This window comes from Sphaeramia orbicularis, chromosome 10, assembly GCF_902148855.1.
Source record: "Sphaeramia orbicularis chromosome 10, fSphaOr1.1, whole genome shotgun sequence".
Taxonomy (NCBI): Eukaryota; Metazoa; Chordata; class Actinopteri; order Kurtiformes; family Apogonidae; genus Sphaeramia; species Sphaeramia orbicularis.
Window position 1 is genome coordinate 26,955,092 of NC_043966.1, and position 17,431 is coordinate 26,972,522.

At 40.6% G+C, this 17,431-nt stretch overlaps 1 protein-coding gene across 1 annotated transcript; it reads left to right on the forward strand.

Moving 5' to 3' along the window:
• Positions 1 to 1,631: 1,631 nt before the first annotated feature.
• clcf1 (cardiotrophin-like cytokine factor 1) lies at positions 1,632 to 16,260 on the forward strand. Its single transcript, XM_030146436.1, has 3 exons — positions 1,632 to 1,958; positions 9,917 to 10,071; positions 11,567 to 16,260. Exons 1-3 carry the CDS (start codon positions 1,940 to 1,942, stop codon positions 12,890 to 12,892), a joined length of 1,500 nt encoding a protein of 499 aa, XP_030002296.1. The 5' UTR covers positions 1,632 to 1,939; the 3' UTR covers positions 12,893 to 16,260.
• Positions 16,261 to 17,431: the final 1,171 nt, after the last annotated feature.

The window sequence follows — 17,431 nt, forward strand, 5'->3', positions numbered from 1 at the left end:
TCAGAACAGCCTGGCCGCACACCCGCTTATGTTCACCCGTAGATCAGCCTGTTGCAGACAGCCCGTTGTCTGCATAATGCATCAGTTAACTCCTCATTCAAAAGGTTAAATTTGTCAACGTGGAAGCGATATTTGAATTTTAAAAAACACGAAATTAATCTCAGTTGAGCTAAATGGAAACTGTTGGACTTTTACCACGTGTTTCAATTGACTTGCAGTTGCTAATTTGATTGAAAGATAAATTATAAAAATAAATAAGTAACAAACTAAAACATTTAGCTACTCAAAAATAATTGTGCAGGCTACTCAGTATTTGCAATAGACTGATTTATTATTATAATCTTTTTTAACCCTAATTTTAAAATTTACCATACAACAGTGGGGTTTTCCTGGTCTTTTAACAAATTACTGCGTGCCCTTTTGGTGATGCATTCTGAATAGGCTACATAATGAGGCCTTTCTGAGTGACAGCAGGTTGGTTTAATCGTTGGCCCATATGGTACACTGCACAGAATGAGGATATAAGTGATTCTGGAGGAATTTTCCTAAGAGGCCCAACAAAAAAGGAGACGCAATAGACTTCATTTTTTAATTTAAATTGAGTCCAGGTCAAATCAAGTATTAGCGGTGATGCCTAAAGTATCTGCGTGTGCGCAAAAAAAAACGTGCGCAACGGTGGGCTGTGAGAGTTTTGATTGACAGCAGGAGGTGGGAGAAAATGATCGCTGTAATCCTATTGTCAATAAAACTATAATTTCAGGAATGAAGGAGCAAAGAAATTCCGTGCAGCACATAACAGCTTTCATAATCTCCCTCTGCAAAAAAAATACAATCCTTTCAGGGTAGATGTTGTGTTAGATTCAGTGATAATTTGTAGTAACATCAGACCTGTGTTTACCCTTTAGATCTATCCTATGATATTATTAAAAAAAAAAAAAACAAACCCACAGGCGCTTTTAAAGGCCTAATATTTTTGGGTTATTGTCAAACCTTTTTTTTTTTTTTCTTTTTCCCATCTCATATTTAAACAGTCCCTTTTGCCTATATATGTATAAATTATGTTAGGGTTACACTGGGTATTTTGTGTAAAAAAAAATATAACAAGTATGGTGTTATTTAATTTAGAAAAAATACAAAAGGCCTTAAAAATACATGCTATAATAAATGAGGATAAAAAATAAAATAAAAATGCTTGTTATTTTTCTGAATGTTGCAGGGAGGAGAGAGAGCATCTTATTATGTGGACGATTTGCGGGTCTCGGGGTTGCGAGGCCCTGTTTGACCTGATCCAGTCGGAGTCACGCATTAGAACAGTGAAGCAGATTAAAGATCAAACGGCTGCAGTCAGACCGTGTTCAGGAGGATGGGGAGCGGACACAGACACCAATGAGTTGCGACAAGTCCCGTGGTTCAGTGGCTCATGTCAGGTCGAGCTGGTGCGTCAAAGCCGGTGAATCACCAGGAGGAAGAAGAAGAGGAGGAGGAGGAGGAGGGTAAGGACAGAGGGCAAAGACGGGATGCGAAGGAGTGGAGGAAAGGAGGGAGAAAGGGGAGAAAAGAAGGAGAGGGAGGAGGAGGAGGAGGAGGAAACGTACAAAAAGGCTCCGCCGTCAGTCAGTCAGTCACAGACCACACGCGCAAGAGGACCGTCAATACTTCGGATCCATCAAATCTAATATTAATAATCTCACTATATTATCATCAATCTCACAGTTCTTCGTCCTGGTGGATCGAGTCGGCATCACCTGCGTTATTTCACCCAGAACTGCCTCAGTGAGAAGTAGATTTAATTGATCCGAAACATGTTTTGTGAAACTCTTTAGCGAAATAATCCACAAGAAGAGAGAGGACATCATTATCGGTTCATTTCAGCTCTTAAATCTGGAAGTGGATGAACTTCAGAGAGAGCACCGAAGGGAGATAAGAGGATTTGGAGAAAATGAAGAGGTTTTACGGAGGTAAGTCCGTGCACTCTGCACTCCTTATGGAAGTTTCTAATTGGATTGAAGTTATTACACAGTTACAAAGAGGCTTCAGAGGTCTTTCTCTTGCAATTAAAATGTTAATACAAGTTATGGAAATGCAGTTGCATGCAGAATATTTTGCAAATTTTAAGTGGCCTTTTTATTTTTTTTTGTACATGCTGTAAAATGATTTATATATTTTTGCTAAAAAAAATTTACAAAAAGCACTCAAATACCAAATTTATTATATCCCTCTTTTATTGTTTATTTTTATGAGAATCAAAATTGTTAACATTTTGCACAAAATTGTACTAAATTAAAGATGAAGAAATCAACGGCTTAAAAGCAACATTTGTACAAGTCTTAAAACAAATGAGGAGCAATTACAACAAACAGAAAGAGCAGCTAAACGCAGAGGAAATTTTTAATTTATTTTGTAAAATTTGTATGATTTGTGCAAGAAATGTGCGTGTTGAATGGGAAAAAAGAGAAGGAGCTAAAAAGACTGAAAGAAAATGTGGTGTGTGTGAGAGAGGGGGCTATTCGCAGTAAAAAATGACAGGGGTGGAGGGGGTCAGAGGCAGCTAAAGCCCCTGTCTAGTTAGCTGTCACTGATATGAGAAAGTACATGATTCATGTTAGTCAGGGTGTGAGAGGACACACACATGCACATATACACACAGTTTTCCCCCTGGGATGCCTGGTCCGGCTGCTGCTCCTTGTCTATGTGAAAAAAGGGGAGAAAGACAGGTCCTAGAGGAACTGCTGGGAGATAAAAATGATGCTCTGAACCACAGAAACAGTCATGTTCCTGTCTGTTTCTGTGCCCTCTTGTGATGCTCATCCTCATCCCCTCTCTCATCATGTGAGCAGGCCGGCCATCAGCAAATTTGGTGTAACTTTAGAAACACGATAAATACAGACTTGAGGGCAGAGCAGAGGTGCTGCTCCCTCTGATACTCTGAGCAAATAAACACATAGAGAACTGAGCTGCTGAGGAACATGGCGCCTTGACTTGTCCTGTCATCACACACACAAACAGGTACAGACAGAAACATTTTTTTGACTGTATTTTTTAACAACTTTGCTCAGTCTCTGCCTCATGCACACACAATCTCAGACACTGGGCCTGTTATTGCAGTGAGGGTTGGATTAGTGTCGGTGTGTTTCAGATAAAAGCGTTAGTGTGTGTTGGACGAGTGAGCTGAAACACAGGGGCCAACAGGAGAAAACAAAGGAAGCGAAAAAGAGAGAGGGAGAAAGGGAGAAGTCAACCTTTCACATCTTTTGATTCGCTCAGCGCCATCCTCAATTTTTCACGGTATATATATAGGGATGTCAGGAGGATGTGTGGAAGGGAGAGGGAGCTGAGAGGGGAGGGGGGGGGCGACTAAAGAGAGGTAGAGACAGATAAAAGTAAATAGAGAGAGAGACAGAGGGGGGGAGAGGAGGAGGAGGAACTGGCGGTAGAGGGGTTAATGCAGTGCAGATTCCCGATTGACAGAAGTTAGAAGCACCCAGAGGGAAAGAGAGAGGAGAGAGAAGGGGGGAATGATATAAAATGAGTCGGTCACGCTTTGAACAGTTACACATGCTGTTTACATTTTTCCCAAATTAACATGGCCCCTCGCTTCACAAAAACTCTCCCTCACCGGCTCCCTCCTTCTCTCTCCTTTTCCTCTCCCTTCTTCCTTTCAGATCCTCTCTTCCTCCTCCTCCCTCCTTGGTCTCTATCCTCCAAAATATCTTTCCTCCTGAATCTCTGCTTTTCCTGCAGTGGTGGAAGAAGAATTCAGAATCTCTGGTTTGGTAACACAGTGTAAGAAATACACCAAATCATATTCAGAATCACATCAATTTTGACTCAAGGCATGAGGAGTCAGTTGAATCTTATTTTTTGTTATTTTTATGAATATTTTTGAGGTTAAGGATGAGAGAATTATATTTTTAGTACTGTTTGGCAAATTAAATTACCACAAATAAGTATTTAATATATGTTACCTGTGATTTTTAGAATAAATAAATAAACAAATGCAAGATTAAGAACCAAATATGGAGAAACAAGGAATTTAAAGAAGAGAAGATAATAATTCAATAGAATGACTTTTTAACTTTTCAACAATTTGTGTCTATATTGCTGATTGATTCTATATTGTTTAGTAGTTTTCAAAAGAATACCATGGTGGAGATGCAGGAAGAAGCAGGGGTGAGGATAAGGGTGGCCGCGGAGGGGTTTCAGGGGCAAATTAAAAACCGAAGGTCTAAAAAAAGAAGGAAGGGAAAGAAGGATGTAGATGTAGGGTGAGTGTGCAGCCAATTAGTGAAAGGAAGAGAAGGGAAAGGTAATTAGGGAGCGAAAGGAAGGGGACTTTAAAATAAGTTTGATCTTTAAAGAAGATTTAGGGAGTGGAGGGGGGAGATGAAGCGACAAAGAAATTGAAACCAAACATGGCGATAAAGCATGGAGAGTCTGGAATCCACAGATTGAAAAAAAAAAAACATGGATATATTGGCTTATAAGGTGAAAAGGGAGACAGACAGTATGGGGAATTAAAAAGGGGACGCTGAGTTTACAACGAGTGAGACGTGGTTTTATAGAGAATTTCTGGGCATAAACATATTTTTATGGGCTTTTTAAAAAGTGTGTTTTCTTTTGGTCTTTGCTTTTGGGTCACTGATGTTGTTTGGCAACCCCAGTGTGTGTCCAGTGCCAAGAGGATCAATGTGAAATTCAGTACGAACAAACTCCAGAAGCAGTGATCTCCAGGGAAAAGTGATGAGAAACGTGTACGTCTGTGCATGTGTGTGGATATATTTAAATGTCTTTATTTGGAATCATCTCTGAATGTATGTGGCGCTAAATTTCAGTTTACATTTTAGATACGTATGTGTGTGTGTATGTGTGTTGAATTAGTGAAAGAATGCACATTTGATTGAGTACAGACTGCACATAAATCTGGTGTTTAACTGTACACAGACACAAAACACCGATCCTGACCCCTGACTGTCAAACCACACCCACCGCCATTCACATCCACTCACCCCACTGGTGGCCCTGTCCACTTCCACTGCGGCTTTATAATTCATGTCGGCCTGCCACGCATTTCTTTGCCCCTTGGCTTCAGGCGCAGGTGTGTTTACGTTTAGGGTAAGTGTTATGACAGAAGGAGAAATTGCCACCAGGTACAGTGCAACAGAATAATTAAAAAACTATGTAAGAAACAAACAGCTCCTCCAAAACTGGCTCTGATGAGTCTGTTCTGTCAACAAAGCCACAATCTGCCTCCAGGTCCTTTTCTATTAGTTAAATGACAGAAAACATGCGAGACATGGCAGAGGGTAGGCGCGCTTTCAGAAAGACACAAGAAACATGTTGAAGAACACTAAGCATAAATAGACGCTGTGTATTGTAACATCGTAGAAAGCTGTCAAGTGTGTGTTGTGGAGGATTTTACTGAAAAAAAAAAAGAATAAAATGACTAGTGTGCAAAATTCTTGAAAACCTGAAAAAATATAGGTATTTGTAACTTTTCACCATATGCATTTTTAAGTGAAAGGTGTGTTATTGTCATAGTTACATAAGCTGTGTGATGTAAGGTTTTGTAAAGTAGATTATTATTTTCTGCAGTGGACATCGGGCAGAGGATTTTGGAAACAAACTTGTCGTGTTTTCAGAGGGGAAGCACAGATCAGATGAGCAGGATCCCGATTGTAATCAGATCCTTTTTATTGAGTCTGGAATGAAATAAAACAAACTTTGTAAATAATATCAGACCAGATCTGGGGAAGATTAAACTCCAATCAGATTCAAGAGATTTTTTTTGTCTGCAGATGCCACACTGCATTTCAAGCAGTTTTTCATCTCATAAAAGAGACAACATATAACAACAGTCAGCCATATAGAGTCATAGGTACAAAACATGGCTTTAAACGCTTCTTCTGTTACTGAATATTTTCCTGCGGTGCAGTCGAGGTCTTCTGCAGTGACAAGATTCTCTCATAGTGTGAAAAAGCCACAGCTTTTTTCAGGAAAAATAATCTAACCTTTTGTCCAAAATCAAACTGCATGTCTTGACTGATGTTAAACCTCTTCAAATATTTAGAATGAATGTGCATCAAAAATGATCTGTGGCAATACTCTTTAGCTACGCTCATCAATTTTGCACTCAATAATAAACATCTTATTTGGACCTGAAACATAACAGCCCCCATGTACTGATGTTTCCCCTCTGTTTGGGGTGTCTTTCAAGTGGTTAGAGCAAAGGAGGGCAACCTTTTTTGGCACCGGTGGAAGGTTTTCCTGGACTAGACATGGGAGATTTACTTCCACATGGTTTTCCCACAATACCAAATTCTGTTTAAGTGCTTGTTCAAAACCTCAAGTGGTGGTGCATGTTGGGAAAGATGAAATACAAGTCCAACAACACCCACAAACATTGGGTCACTGGTTTACCAAAATAATGTCTGGAGTGTAAAATGTCAAGTGGGTTACAAGTCTTTTGTGCCCCAGGACTAAACCTTGTGTCCTACAGCTCAACTGTGAACCCTGACCCTCAGGATGTTTAATTTTGACCTATTTGGGGTGAAGAAGCTCTAGTGTTCGGGCATTATGTTCAGCTCTGAGTCGCAGATGGCAGGCAGACATCAGAGTGCCAGATCTGTCTTTACGCTAGTGAATGAACGGTAGATAAAAATATGATCTGCTGTAAATAATAGAGCTCCCCTGTGTGTGCATATGTGGAACGCTAATGGATATGAGTGCTAAAATGTGTGGAGAGTCACACGCACACATATGTATATGTATGCACAGGTCACGGTCGACTGTTGTAGGGAACCCCTGTGTTGCTGTAATGCAATCCTCCCACGGCGAATGTTCTGGTTTCAACCCTGCCCTGCGGAGTGTGCTTCCACTGCCAGGTACACATACACAGCCCCAAGCCTGCAGGGCTCGCCTTGAAGTCATGCTATATGCCGACTACACTGTACTTGCTCAATATAATATTATATAACAACATTTCACTGGATTCGAGTTATCTCAGTTTACTGCTCTTACAAAGAGCGGTTGTTTTTGGCCACAGTGGAGGATGCTTTTAGACATGTCAGCGCTCAATCAAAACAACAAGGGCCTTTCACGTCTGGCAATCATCTCCAACCATGTGGCGGGAGACAAAAGGAAACAGTTTGGAACAGTTTGGGTTGATTTTTGCCAATTTTCTTCCTCCCTCACAGGCTCATTTTTTTGTACCTGTTTATTCCTTCTGAATGCGACCTTTTGCACACTGTGTGTCCTTTGCTTCAGGCCTGTTTACTCTAGAGTCGTGCTGATTTCTGGGTGTTTTGATGCTAATGGAGGAAGTTCGGTAGGAGGAACTCAGAGCTTGATGAGCTCCAAATGTTCCGGCGTCGCTGAAAGATGCTTATTGCTTCTGACAGGTGATGAGGCTTTGCGGTTCAGAGGATCGGAGGAGGCTTGGCTGACAGGGGTTGTCCTAGTTGACTGATTTCAAGGTGTGTGTGGGAGCGAGTGGGAGTTGCCCGAACCCGACCACAATGTTTTAGATAATAGTTTGGGAGGGTGCTTTGAAGTAGCCGACAAGTCAGGGTGAACAGGTATGTGGGAGTATTACCAGCTATTAAGGAGGCTTTTTTATTATTATTTCAGCTGCTGTAGGTTGTTGGTTCAGTTTTTATCCATATCACTCCAGTGACAAGCATTTCTAATCCTGTTTTAATTTGAAACTGCCAATTTCTTAAACTGCCACTCAGTCTGTCATTTACATCCAAGGCAGTTAACCTCACTTTCTTTTTTCTTTGAAATACTTGAATAAAGCCAAAGATGAGGAAAAACAACATCTATTCTAACCTATTAGGTTTGGATCTAATCCAAAGGTTTCTTCTGTGGAATATTTAATAAACAAAGGATTTCTAACCAAAATTATGTTGTTGTTTTAAGAGGTCAAAAAGAGGTTGTTTTTTTCAGTTTTTGTCAGTCAGTTTTTGTCAATCCCTGACAAGCGTTTCTAAACTTATTTTAATTCAAAGCTGCACATTTGCCAAATTATCTTTCAATTTGTCATTTAGATCAGATGGAATTACCCTCACTTGGCAAAACACTTAGAAAAACTTAGACGGAGCCAAAGATGAGAAAAAACAATAATACAGTTCTCTTCAAGTTTGGATCCAATCCATGTTTTTTCAGCAGACTATTTGATATAGAAGTACTTCTTGATCACTCAAATAATTGGTGCATTGAGTCATATAGTGCATATAACATTATTAAGTTTCTACCAAGCCCTGTTTCATGTGCAGATGTCACTCAGGAGAAGTTGAGTCAGAGGAACAAGGTGATGACCGCTTTGGGTGTTTTCCTACAAACACACTGAAGGTAAATGTTTTGAGAAGCGTTTAAGCTATTCACTTAAAATCTCTTATTTATCCTCCTGGGGGGGGCATCCATAATGGAGAGATGAAAGAAAGAGAAATACAGGGCAACAGAGTGGGAGTAGGACAGCTAATCGGGGTTAATTGCCAGCTGTTATTCTGACCTGAGGCAGAAAAGAGATAAGAGACCCAAGGAGACCAGAGGAGGAGGAGGAGGACAAAAGTGGGAAGGAGGATTTAACTTAAAACAGAGACAGAGGAAGAAAGGAAAGCTTGAGTGCAGGGTGATTACTTCTTGAGAAAAGAGGGATCAAACTGGTAAAGCAACAGGAGGCCCGAGGTGTGTGAACAGAGTGAGCGTAACAGAGAAATCTGACAGTTCATTGTGCAATACATACTTTACACCTGTTGAACAGGAGCGTGTTTTGCCCATAATTACAAGCATGAATCACAGCCTACTGTCTGGGTGTCATGGTAGGAAGGTGGATGAAAGAGTGCAGAGAAAATGGGAAAGGATGACGCAGAGCAGAGACAACGAAGGAAATGTGTCACGCTCCATCGGAGGCCGAGGAAGTGTGTGTTGAGAGAGGAGGAAAGTACAGGAGAAAAATCGTCGCAGAGAAAGACAAGGAGAGTGAGTGACTTGAAGCTCCTTAGTGCTGAAAACCACCTTTCAGCTCCAATTTTCTCTGTTTGAAACCAGAGACAGAGGCACTAAAAGGTTTCCAGTGTTACAACCCCCCTCACATCCACAAAAACACACACACCTACCAGCATGTTCTCTTTCACACACACACACACACACACATACACACACACACACACACAAAATCAGTGTATACACTCAGAGCGATGTGAAACTAATCCACATATATAATTATGCATACAAACATTCTCACAAACACTCAGACGGTAACATGAAACACCTACACAAACACTCTGAAAACTAAACAAGACCTCCACAGCAAACATACAACTGATACAAACACATTAATGTTTGTGATTGTAAAGAAAGCCACATGTCTTTGTTTTGTAGGATATCGGTCAGGAATGAACATGTGTGTGTTGAACATAGGAACCATTTGTCTGACTGTCTGAAGCTATTACGAGAGGTTTTATTTGAAGCCAGAGTAAACCTCCGACAGCCAGAAACCTCTAAAATTAGATTGGAAACGGAAAAAGCTTTATTGGCAGTGTCAGATGACTATGACCTTGCAATATGTAAACAGTAAAGGCCATCGCCATAGAGACTAAGAAATAAACCAGAATATTGTAAAAATTCCTATAAACAGTGTAATAGCACAGAGGCTAGAGCACCGTTTGGAGAAGACTTTGTCTGCTGAGCCCTGAAATCATCATTTTCATTAAAAACTCAGCATCCAAGTTAAATAATCACAATTTGCCTGTGGAAATAACGACTGCGATAAATTTCACCACAGTGTTATGATTACAAATACCTCCGCGGTGTGTTAATTACCATGTGGACACCCAAGATGTGAACGTCATCAAAGAAACAACTGTCTATGTTAAAGTTTTAATTGGAGTGTTTTTATTATTTCAACTCTTCACAGTCCATCATAACCAGCTGGTCCTGCTATTGGCTGCTGCCGTGGCAACAGCCCTGGATACCTCCCATAACCTGGCGAGCGAGAGGAGTTCGATAGAAAGCACGTACGAGTTGACCAAATACCTGGAGTATCAGCTGAAGGAGATCAAAGATGTATATGTGAGTGGCTGTTTTCTACGTAAATGACCTGAACATGACTATGAAACATAACTCTTAAGGAGCCAAATCACAGAAGAATAAATTAAGAAAAGACTTCAGGAAGTACGATTAATCATGCCAAGAGTTAAATCAGAGTGAAAAGCCTCATGTTGGAGTTTTATTGAGCTCTGAGCAGCTGGTCGAACTCTTAAAAAGGTCAAAACATTTGCTAATTAACACATTTCTGTTTGTGAAAACTGAAGTTCAAAGTTTCCCTTAATGAACAACAAGTTTAGGCTGTTCAATGCTTCAACCTCACCGTGACAACCAGACTTCAAGAATTCAGTGCGAATGGATTTAATAAATAACAGTGTGTTAAACTAAAGAGCTTTAAACGTGTTTATAGACATTTTTCAGACTGTGGCTGAGCTGAATGCAGGGCTGTAAGTACGATGACTTATTGGCATGTAACCTGATATGGACCAAACTTGTTTGCACTGTTTTAATTGTGAATTGAATGCTTTCTTTAGAAACCACTTGTATCCACATCCCTCGAGTTAGTAACTGTAGTTTGTACAACAAGAAAGACAGTAAAAATTTAGAGAACCGTCAGTGGATTTTTAAAGGCAGACATAATAATGATGATTAAATCAACAATATTGGCAAAAATGATCAGTTAGTCAAAGAACCTAAATAAATAAATCATTTTTAATCAATAAATATGGAATCTGAACATCAAATTATCTGTGTTTTTGAGTTGTTTTTGTGAAAGTTTGTAAGTTTTTAATTAGTTGAACTATCAGAGCAAAGTTCTTCTAATGCCTATCGATAATTATTGATTGGGCCGTTTCTAGTAGGAGTTTAGAGAACATGAGGAACAATGTGCATGAAATGTTAGAGATTATGATTATGGTACCTCCCCTTTTTAAATATCACACTAATCATAATGGATCATACTGATTCATCATACTTGAAGGTTAAGATGGAGGTGGACTTTTCAGTATTTATGAAGGCGAGTCCAATAATATGGAAGATGGAAGTGTTTATGGGATGAGACAGAGGAGAGATAACTGTGACAATGCTCAGTAAAACATGTACATTTTTACACTTGAATTACATCTAAGTATAAGTTCATATTCGACAGCCATAAAGGTTTGTATTCTTAGGAGAGAAGCAGAAGAGTTACATCATCCACCAAAGTTAATTATTCTCAAACGTGTCTTTTGAAATTAAAAAAAAAACAAAAAACAGAAAACTTGAGACATGAGTTGGCATGAGGCGCCCAGTATCACAACACATGACGAAAGGACAAATTAAGCTCTAAAAAACCCCCAAAACATCAAACTATAAGAATGACTAATCAGTGAACAAACTCTTCATAGGATAACAACTGACATCATGTTTTTCTTTTAACTAATTAGTTCAATATGTTATTTCTTTTAGATTTTTTGTCAAGGAGCTGATACACTTGACCAGCCCTGAACCTTCATAAACCTTGTCTGTTTGTCTCTTCCAGCTCACCTATCTGGGGCCTCCATTTAATGAAAAAGACTTCTCCCCACCCCGGCCCAACAGCACGGCTCTGTCCCTGCCCAGCGCTGCCACTCGCCTGGAGCTGTGGCACGGTCTGGAGAACCAAGCCCGGCTGGCCCAGAACCAGAAGGCCTACTCCATCCTGCTGGCGGCCGTCAGGGAGCTGGCCCGCTCCACGCTCTGCCCCTCCTTGAAGACATCTCTGCTGCATTTCTGCACAGGTCTGGATGGGCTGCTGGGCTCCATATCTGCACTGATGACCACCCTCGGTTACACGCTTCCTCCTTCATCTGCAAGCATGAGAATCATCGGTAGTGATCTCCAGTACCCTCAGAGGGCGATAGGGAGAGAGCGACCTGCTCCGCTGATGAGCCAAAGCCTGTACAGGTCCAGGACTGGGACCAGGACCGAGTCTGGCCAGCGAGTCGGGCAAAGACGAAGCGGAATGAGGGTCGTGAGAGGAGACAGGGAGGACAGTGCTGCTGTGGACTCGACCGAAAGAAAAAGAGGGAGGGAGACGAGGAGAGTGGAGGCAACGGCAGGCAGGAGCGTCGGATCGAAAGAGAGGGGAAGAGGTGAAAGAGGAAGGAGAGGAAAGAGGGAAGAGCCTGAGAGATGGAAATGGGCAGCCAGTGAAGGGAGGAAGGAAGATGAGGCTGAAGACGAGGAGCCAAAAGGAGAGGGAGGCTCTGAGCCGTGGAGGATGAGGAGGAGGCTGCTGAGCATCACCGAGGATGAAGAGGTTAGTCAGCAGCCGGAGATCACATTCAGTGTGTTGGCCCCGGATACTGAAAGCTCCATCTCCCATCAGCAAGCGACCATCCAAACCAACAGAAAAAACAATCAGTTCAGTTACAACCTGAACTCACACTACACAGACACACTCAGAAAAGAGGACAGGGTCATTTCAGAGACAAACGGAGGCTTTTTGGTGCAGATGGAAACACATGCTGACACTAAAGTAACCTCCTCATCTTCCTTCTCTGATAAACATGAACAGCGTAGATCCCCTCGCTCTCTTCTCCCCTCCACCCTCCAGCCCCCTCTTTCCACCCTTTCCCTCCTCTACCAGTTCGGAGCAGGTGAAGAACACTCCCTTTTACCCCAGCCCATCCCTTTGTCTTTACGAAGAGGCCTTTACTCGCCCCCTCTCCACTCGCCGCCTTCGTCCTCTTCGTCTTCGCTGTCGGTGAGGCCGACGATGAACGACTTCGCAAGGAAAGTGGAGGGGTTTTGGATATTGCGGGAGCTGCAGAGCTGGCTGTGGCGATCGGCGAAGGACTTCAACCGGCTCAAGAAAAGACTCTGAGGCTGAGAAAACAAAACTGAAGCAGAGCCACGTGTGCATTGTATCGACAATCTACTATTTGCACAAAATCTAAGAGGACTGGGAAAAACTGAGAGCCTTAACAGACACACCAAAAGCACATAATCACACCAGCTAAGTCATCGGACAAAACGTTTGTCGTTGAATGTTTCTGGGATCCATGGATATGTAGAATCTCAATATTTGTGAAGAAGAAAAAAAATCGTACCAACATTCATAGGCATCAAATATTTATCTGTGTTGGTATTTTAACTGATTGCTGCACTTTTTAACTGTGTTTCTCAGATATCATCATTTGTAATTCAACTATTTTTCTGGTTACATTTAGGCAAAGTGCTGTTTCAAGGGGCTTCTTTTAGCAAAAGATCTGAGAACAAATGACTCACAAGGTATATAACAAGATTTAAGCCAAACCACAGTTTATTCTTAAACCTTACCGAAGTGCTTTTCTTTCCTAAACCAAAAGCAAGGCTGCAAAGATGCAATAACACATGACTCACAATGCATTTAGTAATGTTTAAACCAAATCATGAACCATTCCTGACCCTAACTAAATCAATTTTATTGCTGAAACCAAAAAGCTTAAGAAAGTCTGGATGTAAACTCCAAAGCTGGTTGCAAAATCCTGGACTTTTTATATTCACTATCTACCCGTCTTATCTCCTGCCTATTTAAGAAATGGAAAAAAGTTGCAGTGCAGGTAAAACACTAAGACATGGATGTGTTAAATGTTGATATGAAATGTATTCTAGGTTCACAAACTTTGGTTCGATATGTAACTGTGGTTTTCAGAAACGTACAATGGCAACATTTTTTTCCTGTCCTTTGGTTGAACATATTCAGGCTTACCACATTCATTCATATCATACTGGAATATGTGAATGAAGGACTTGGCAGGTCAACAGAGGGGCTGATGGAATAAAACACACCAAGCCAACACATTACCAGCACTGACACTCGCCTAAAGCACATAGCAGCTCATTGAGCCAGACACACTGAGACTGGGCTGAGTTACGGGACTTCACAGCTCATAGATCAACAGAAATACCACTGTAGGTGGTTAGACTCACACACTCAGATGGGTCAACTGAGTGACAGGCAGCAAGACAGACAGAGCAGCCATTGAGTGAAAACTGATTCAGATGTGTGAATCAGCAAACTGTAGGGAAAGAAGGGAAAATTGTGAATGGGTGAAAGACAAAAGGAGAGGAAATGAAATGGCCAGAGGGATGATGAGGGCACAGAGGAGGAGGAGGAGAGGAAGGAGATGAAGACGGGACGAGGCGTGAGTCAGGAGATGAGCACTGGAAAGAGCGGGCAGAGCGGTAGTGCTGAGTAATCAGAAGTTAGCTGGTCAGTTACAGTAACTCAACAACAGCGCTACACATACCATCCAATCAGAGAGGTGGTCAAACACACTTACGAACACATTACTGTGGTATTTGGTGCCTTAAAATACCAGTGACCTGTACGCTGCTTTGGATTAAGTGAACTCTCATTTTACCACTTTTATATCACTTCACTCCACAGAAAGACATATTTAACACAACCGTAAAGTGCTTTAAAATAGACTAATTCCTTTCCAAAAGCTTTGGCTGTCGTTTTTCCATTTTAAGGAATAATCATAGAAATATTTTACTCTCTGAAAGTTACATGAGAAGATTGATACTGTTTTAATGATAAATCACAAGGTCATTAATTTATCTTATAACGACTGGAAGCGTATTTCCTGATCTTGTTCAAAGGCCATGTATATACGTATTTATAGACACCCTCCATATTCCTGCATCTCTGTTTTTATTGTTCACACCAGATTGTTTTCAGAAAGCTTTTCATCTATATGAACCCAAATAACTATGCCATAGAGCCTGTCATGGGGTCAGGGTTAGGATAAACAAAGGTCGCACACATACCTTGATGTTAAGGACCTTAACACTCAGATTCTCCCTCTACTCATACAAGCATGAGTACTGAGCTTTCCAAAATCTCTACTTTGGACAGAGTTTTTAGAATGAATTATTTTCAGTGACCTAAACCACAGTTTTATTGGACAAAAGACAAAACGCATGAAAAAATATCTGTTTTTTCAGATACCCAACTATGTGTATACATAGCATAAGCTGCAAACAAGGGTTTACATGGAGTTTATTTTGTCTCTTTCTTACTAATTCTATTCCTAAACTGACTGTCTTGGTTGCTTACAATCTTTATTTATATATCCTTGAGTTCTGCTACAGTGCCAACATCACATTATGCTGTCTGTTATAAATGAGGCTGACTAATGCTAAAAAATGACATAGCATGACACAAATGTCACATTAGAAAATGAGCATGTACAACAATTACAAATATAAATAACTATGTGAGATTTGTGCATGCTTACATGAAGTTTGTGTTATAGTCTTCATTGTACTGAGAACCAGATGTTTGTTGACATTAGCTGACTGCATTTCTAAGTTAACGGTACACTGCATGCAGAAAAATGTTGAAGTATTCAAAAGTGAACTCAAGGATCTGTTATCATGGTTGTAAGGACCTAAAACTGTTAGTAGCTTGGAATTAGATAATAAAAACAAACAGCTGACTTCTAGCACAAATGTAAGATTCACATAAGCAAATGACCACATGCTAATGTTCCACACACATCTGTAACCTTGAACATTTTCTGTTTAATCCATAGAATGACTTAAGTATAAAAATGAAATGAATGTCTGGCCGAGTCTAACTATAGACCAAGAAAAACAAAAGTACACATAAATGTCCAAGAGGTGTAATATATCATGGAGAATGTCTTACTGACCCTAAACATCTGCATAATTCACTTCTCTTCATCTACTTACCAAAAAAAATATGTTATTTTTCTGACTTAAACCTATAAAGGAATACTATAACTTGCACCTTCATTGGACTATTTCAGCTGGTACAGCCCTGAAAATATTAATAGTGTGTTAAAACCACCCAAAATTAGTCAAAGTGTACTATATTTGAGTGTACACAGCTTTTGCTTCTGCTGTCGGATGTGAATAACTGGGCCTCCATCCTTTTACAGTAACATAACATGGCATCAATCTTCTCATCTGACCTTTACAAGAAAACGAACACTAGAAATATCACTGAGATCAGTTTCTGCTTTTAAAACATTTGGCATTTCTTTTTGTTGCAACTCAGTCAGCCTAGATACTTGTTAAAAAAGTTCTATTTTTATGTCTTTGAAATGTGCCTTGGATGGTGTGGCTAAAGTTGATCATATCTCAAAAATATTTATTGAAAGAGATGTTTATTTATTTTTTTCCAGTGTGAAAATACTGTATCATAACTCAAAAGAGAATAAATACTAGCTTTTGTACACAGCGTGGTGTTACTGGTCCTTTGGGAACCCATTAGGAGAAAGACAAAAAAAAAATGCATATGGGATTTTTGTTTCCAATGGTTTTAGTTTTATAGGGATGGTTTTGGGTGATTGGCACAAGGGGAGAGGAGTTTGGGGTCGGGCATTTTCTGGAAACAAAGGCCGGCTCACATTCATGGCAAAAAATAAAGCCAGAGAGGCGGGGTATGAGAGTTTTTATTTGTCTGTCCTGGTGAAAATTTACGATCTCTCTTTTTTCCTTTCATCTCTCTCTTTCCACCTCCCCCAGAATCATCCCTCCTCCCTCTTTGCTTTCTTTTTGAATCACACTATCTCACGAAGCTCCTCTTCCTCCAAAAACACCCCTCCGTCCTGTGACAGTGAGGGATTTACATGAGTACAAACATGCACAGGTACAAACACACCGCTCATAATCCCACTAACGGTCTGGCTCTGCTGTTATGTCTGAGCTTTAATGCATCCCATCGCTTTGTCTCTTATCATTTTTCCTTTGTCATCTTTCATCGTATCCTCACCTATTATCTTTTTCCTTTTCTTGTTTGTCTTTACTGCCCTCGACCTTTTTTTCCCCCTATATGCTCTGTAGCCCCAGGCCACATATTAAGGGATCAATGAGAATCTCCCTTTCCATCACCTTGGAGGTACACACCTGCGCACAACCACACAACACCCTCCCTGACGCACAAATAATCCCACACACACAAGCATGCACCCTTACACTAGCAAACAAGTGTACACATGAACCTTAAAGCTTAAAGCATTTGTCACACAGGAAGTGACTTATATGGAGGAGACGGATTGTGTCACCGCTTACACGTCATCAAAAATGCTCATGACTGAAACTTTCACTAAATAAGAAAAAAAGGTTAACGCTGACAGAGACATGACACATATATACACACACACACTTAAACATACACCCACAAGACGTTGTGTGTTTTTTACATTCAGTAAGCAGTGACTGAGGGGCCGCCAGTAGTCAACAAAGACAGCATTGTATGGTCTATGTGTGTGTGTGTGTTTGTGTGCGTATTGTGTGCCCTTGTGTGGGCTTGCAAACACAGCACGTGTGTGAATCATTATCTCTATGTGTCAGAACTTTGTTGGAATGAGGCTTGTCATGCATAGCTATCTAACAGCAATCACTCAGC

Coding starts and splice junctions, on each gene's coding strand:
- clcf1 (XM_030146436.1), top strand. Junction 10,072..11,566: donor AGGAGATCAAAGATGTATAT/GTGAGTGGCTGT, acceptor TGTCTCTTCCAG/CTCACCTATCTGGGGCCTCC.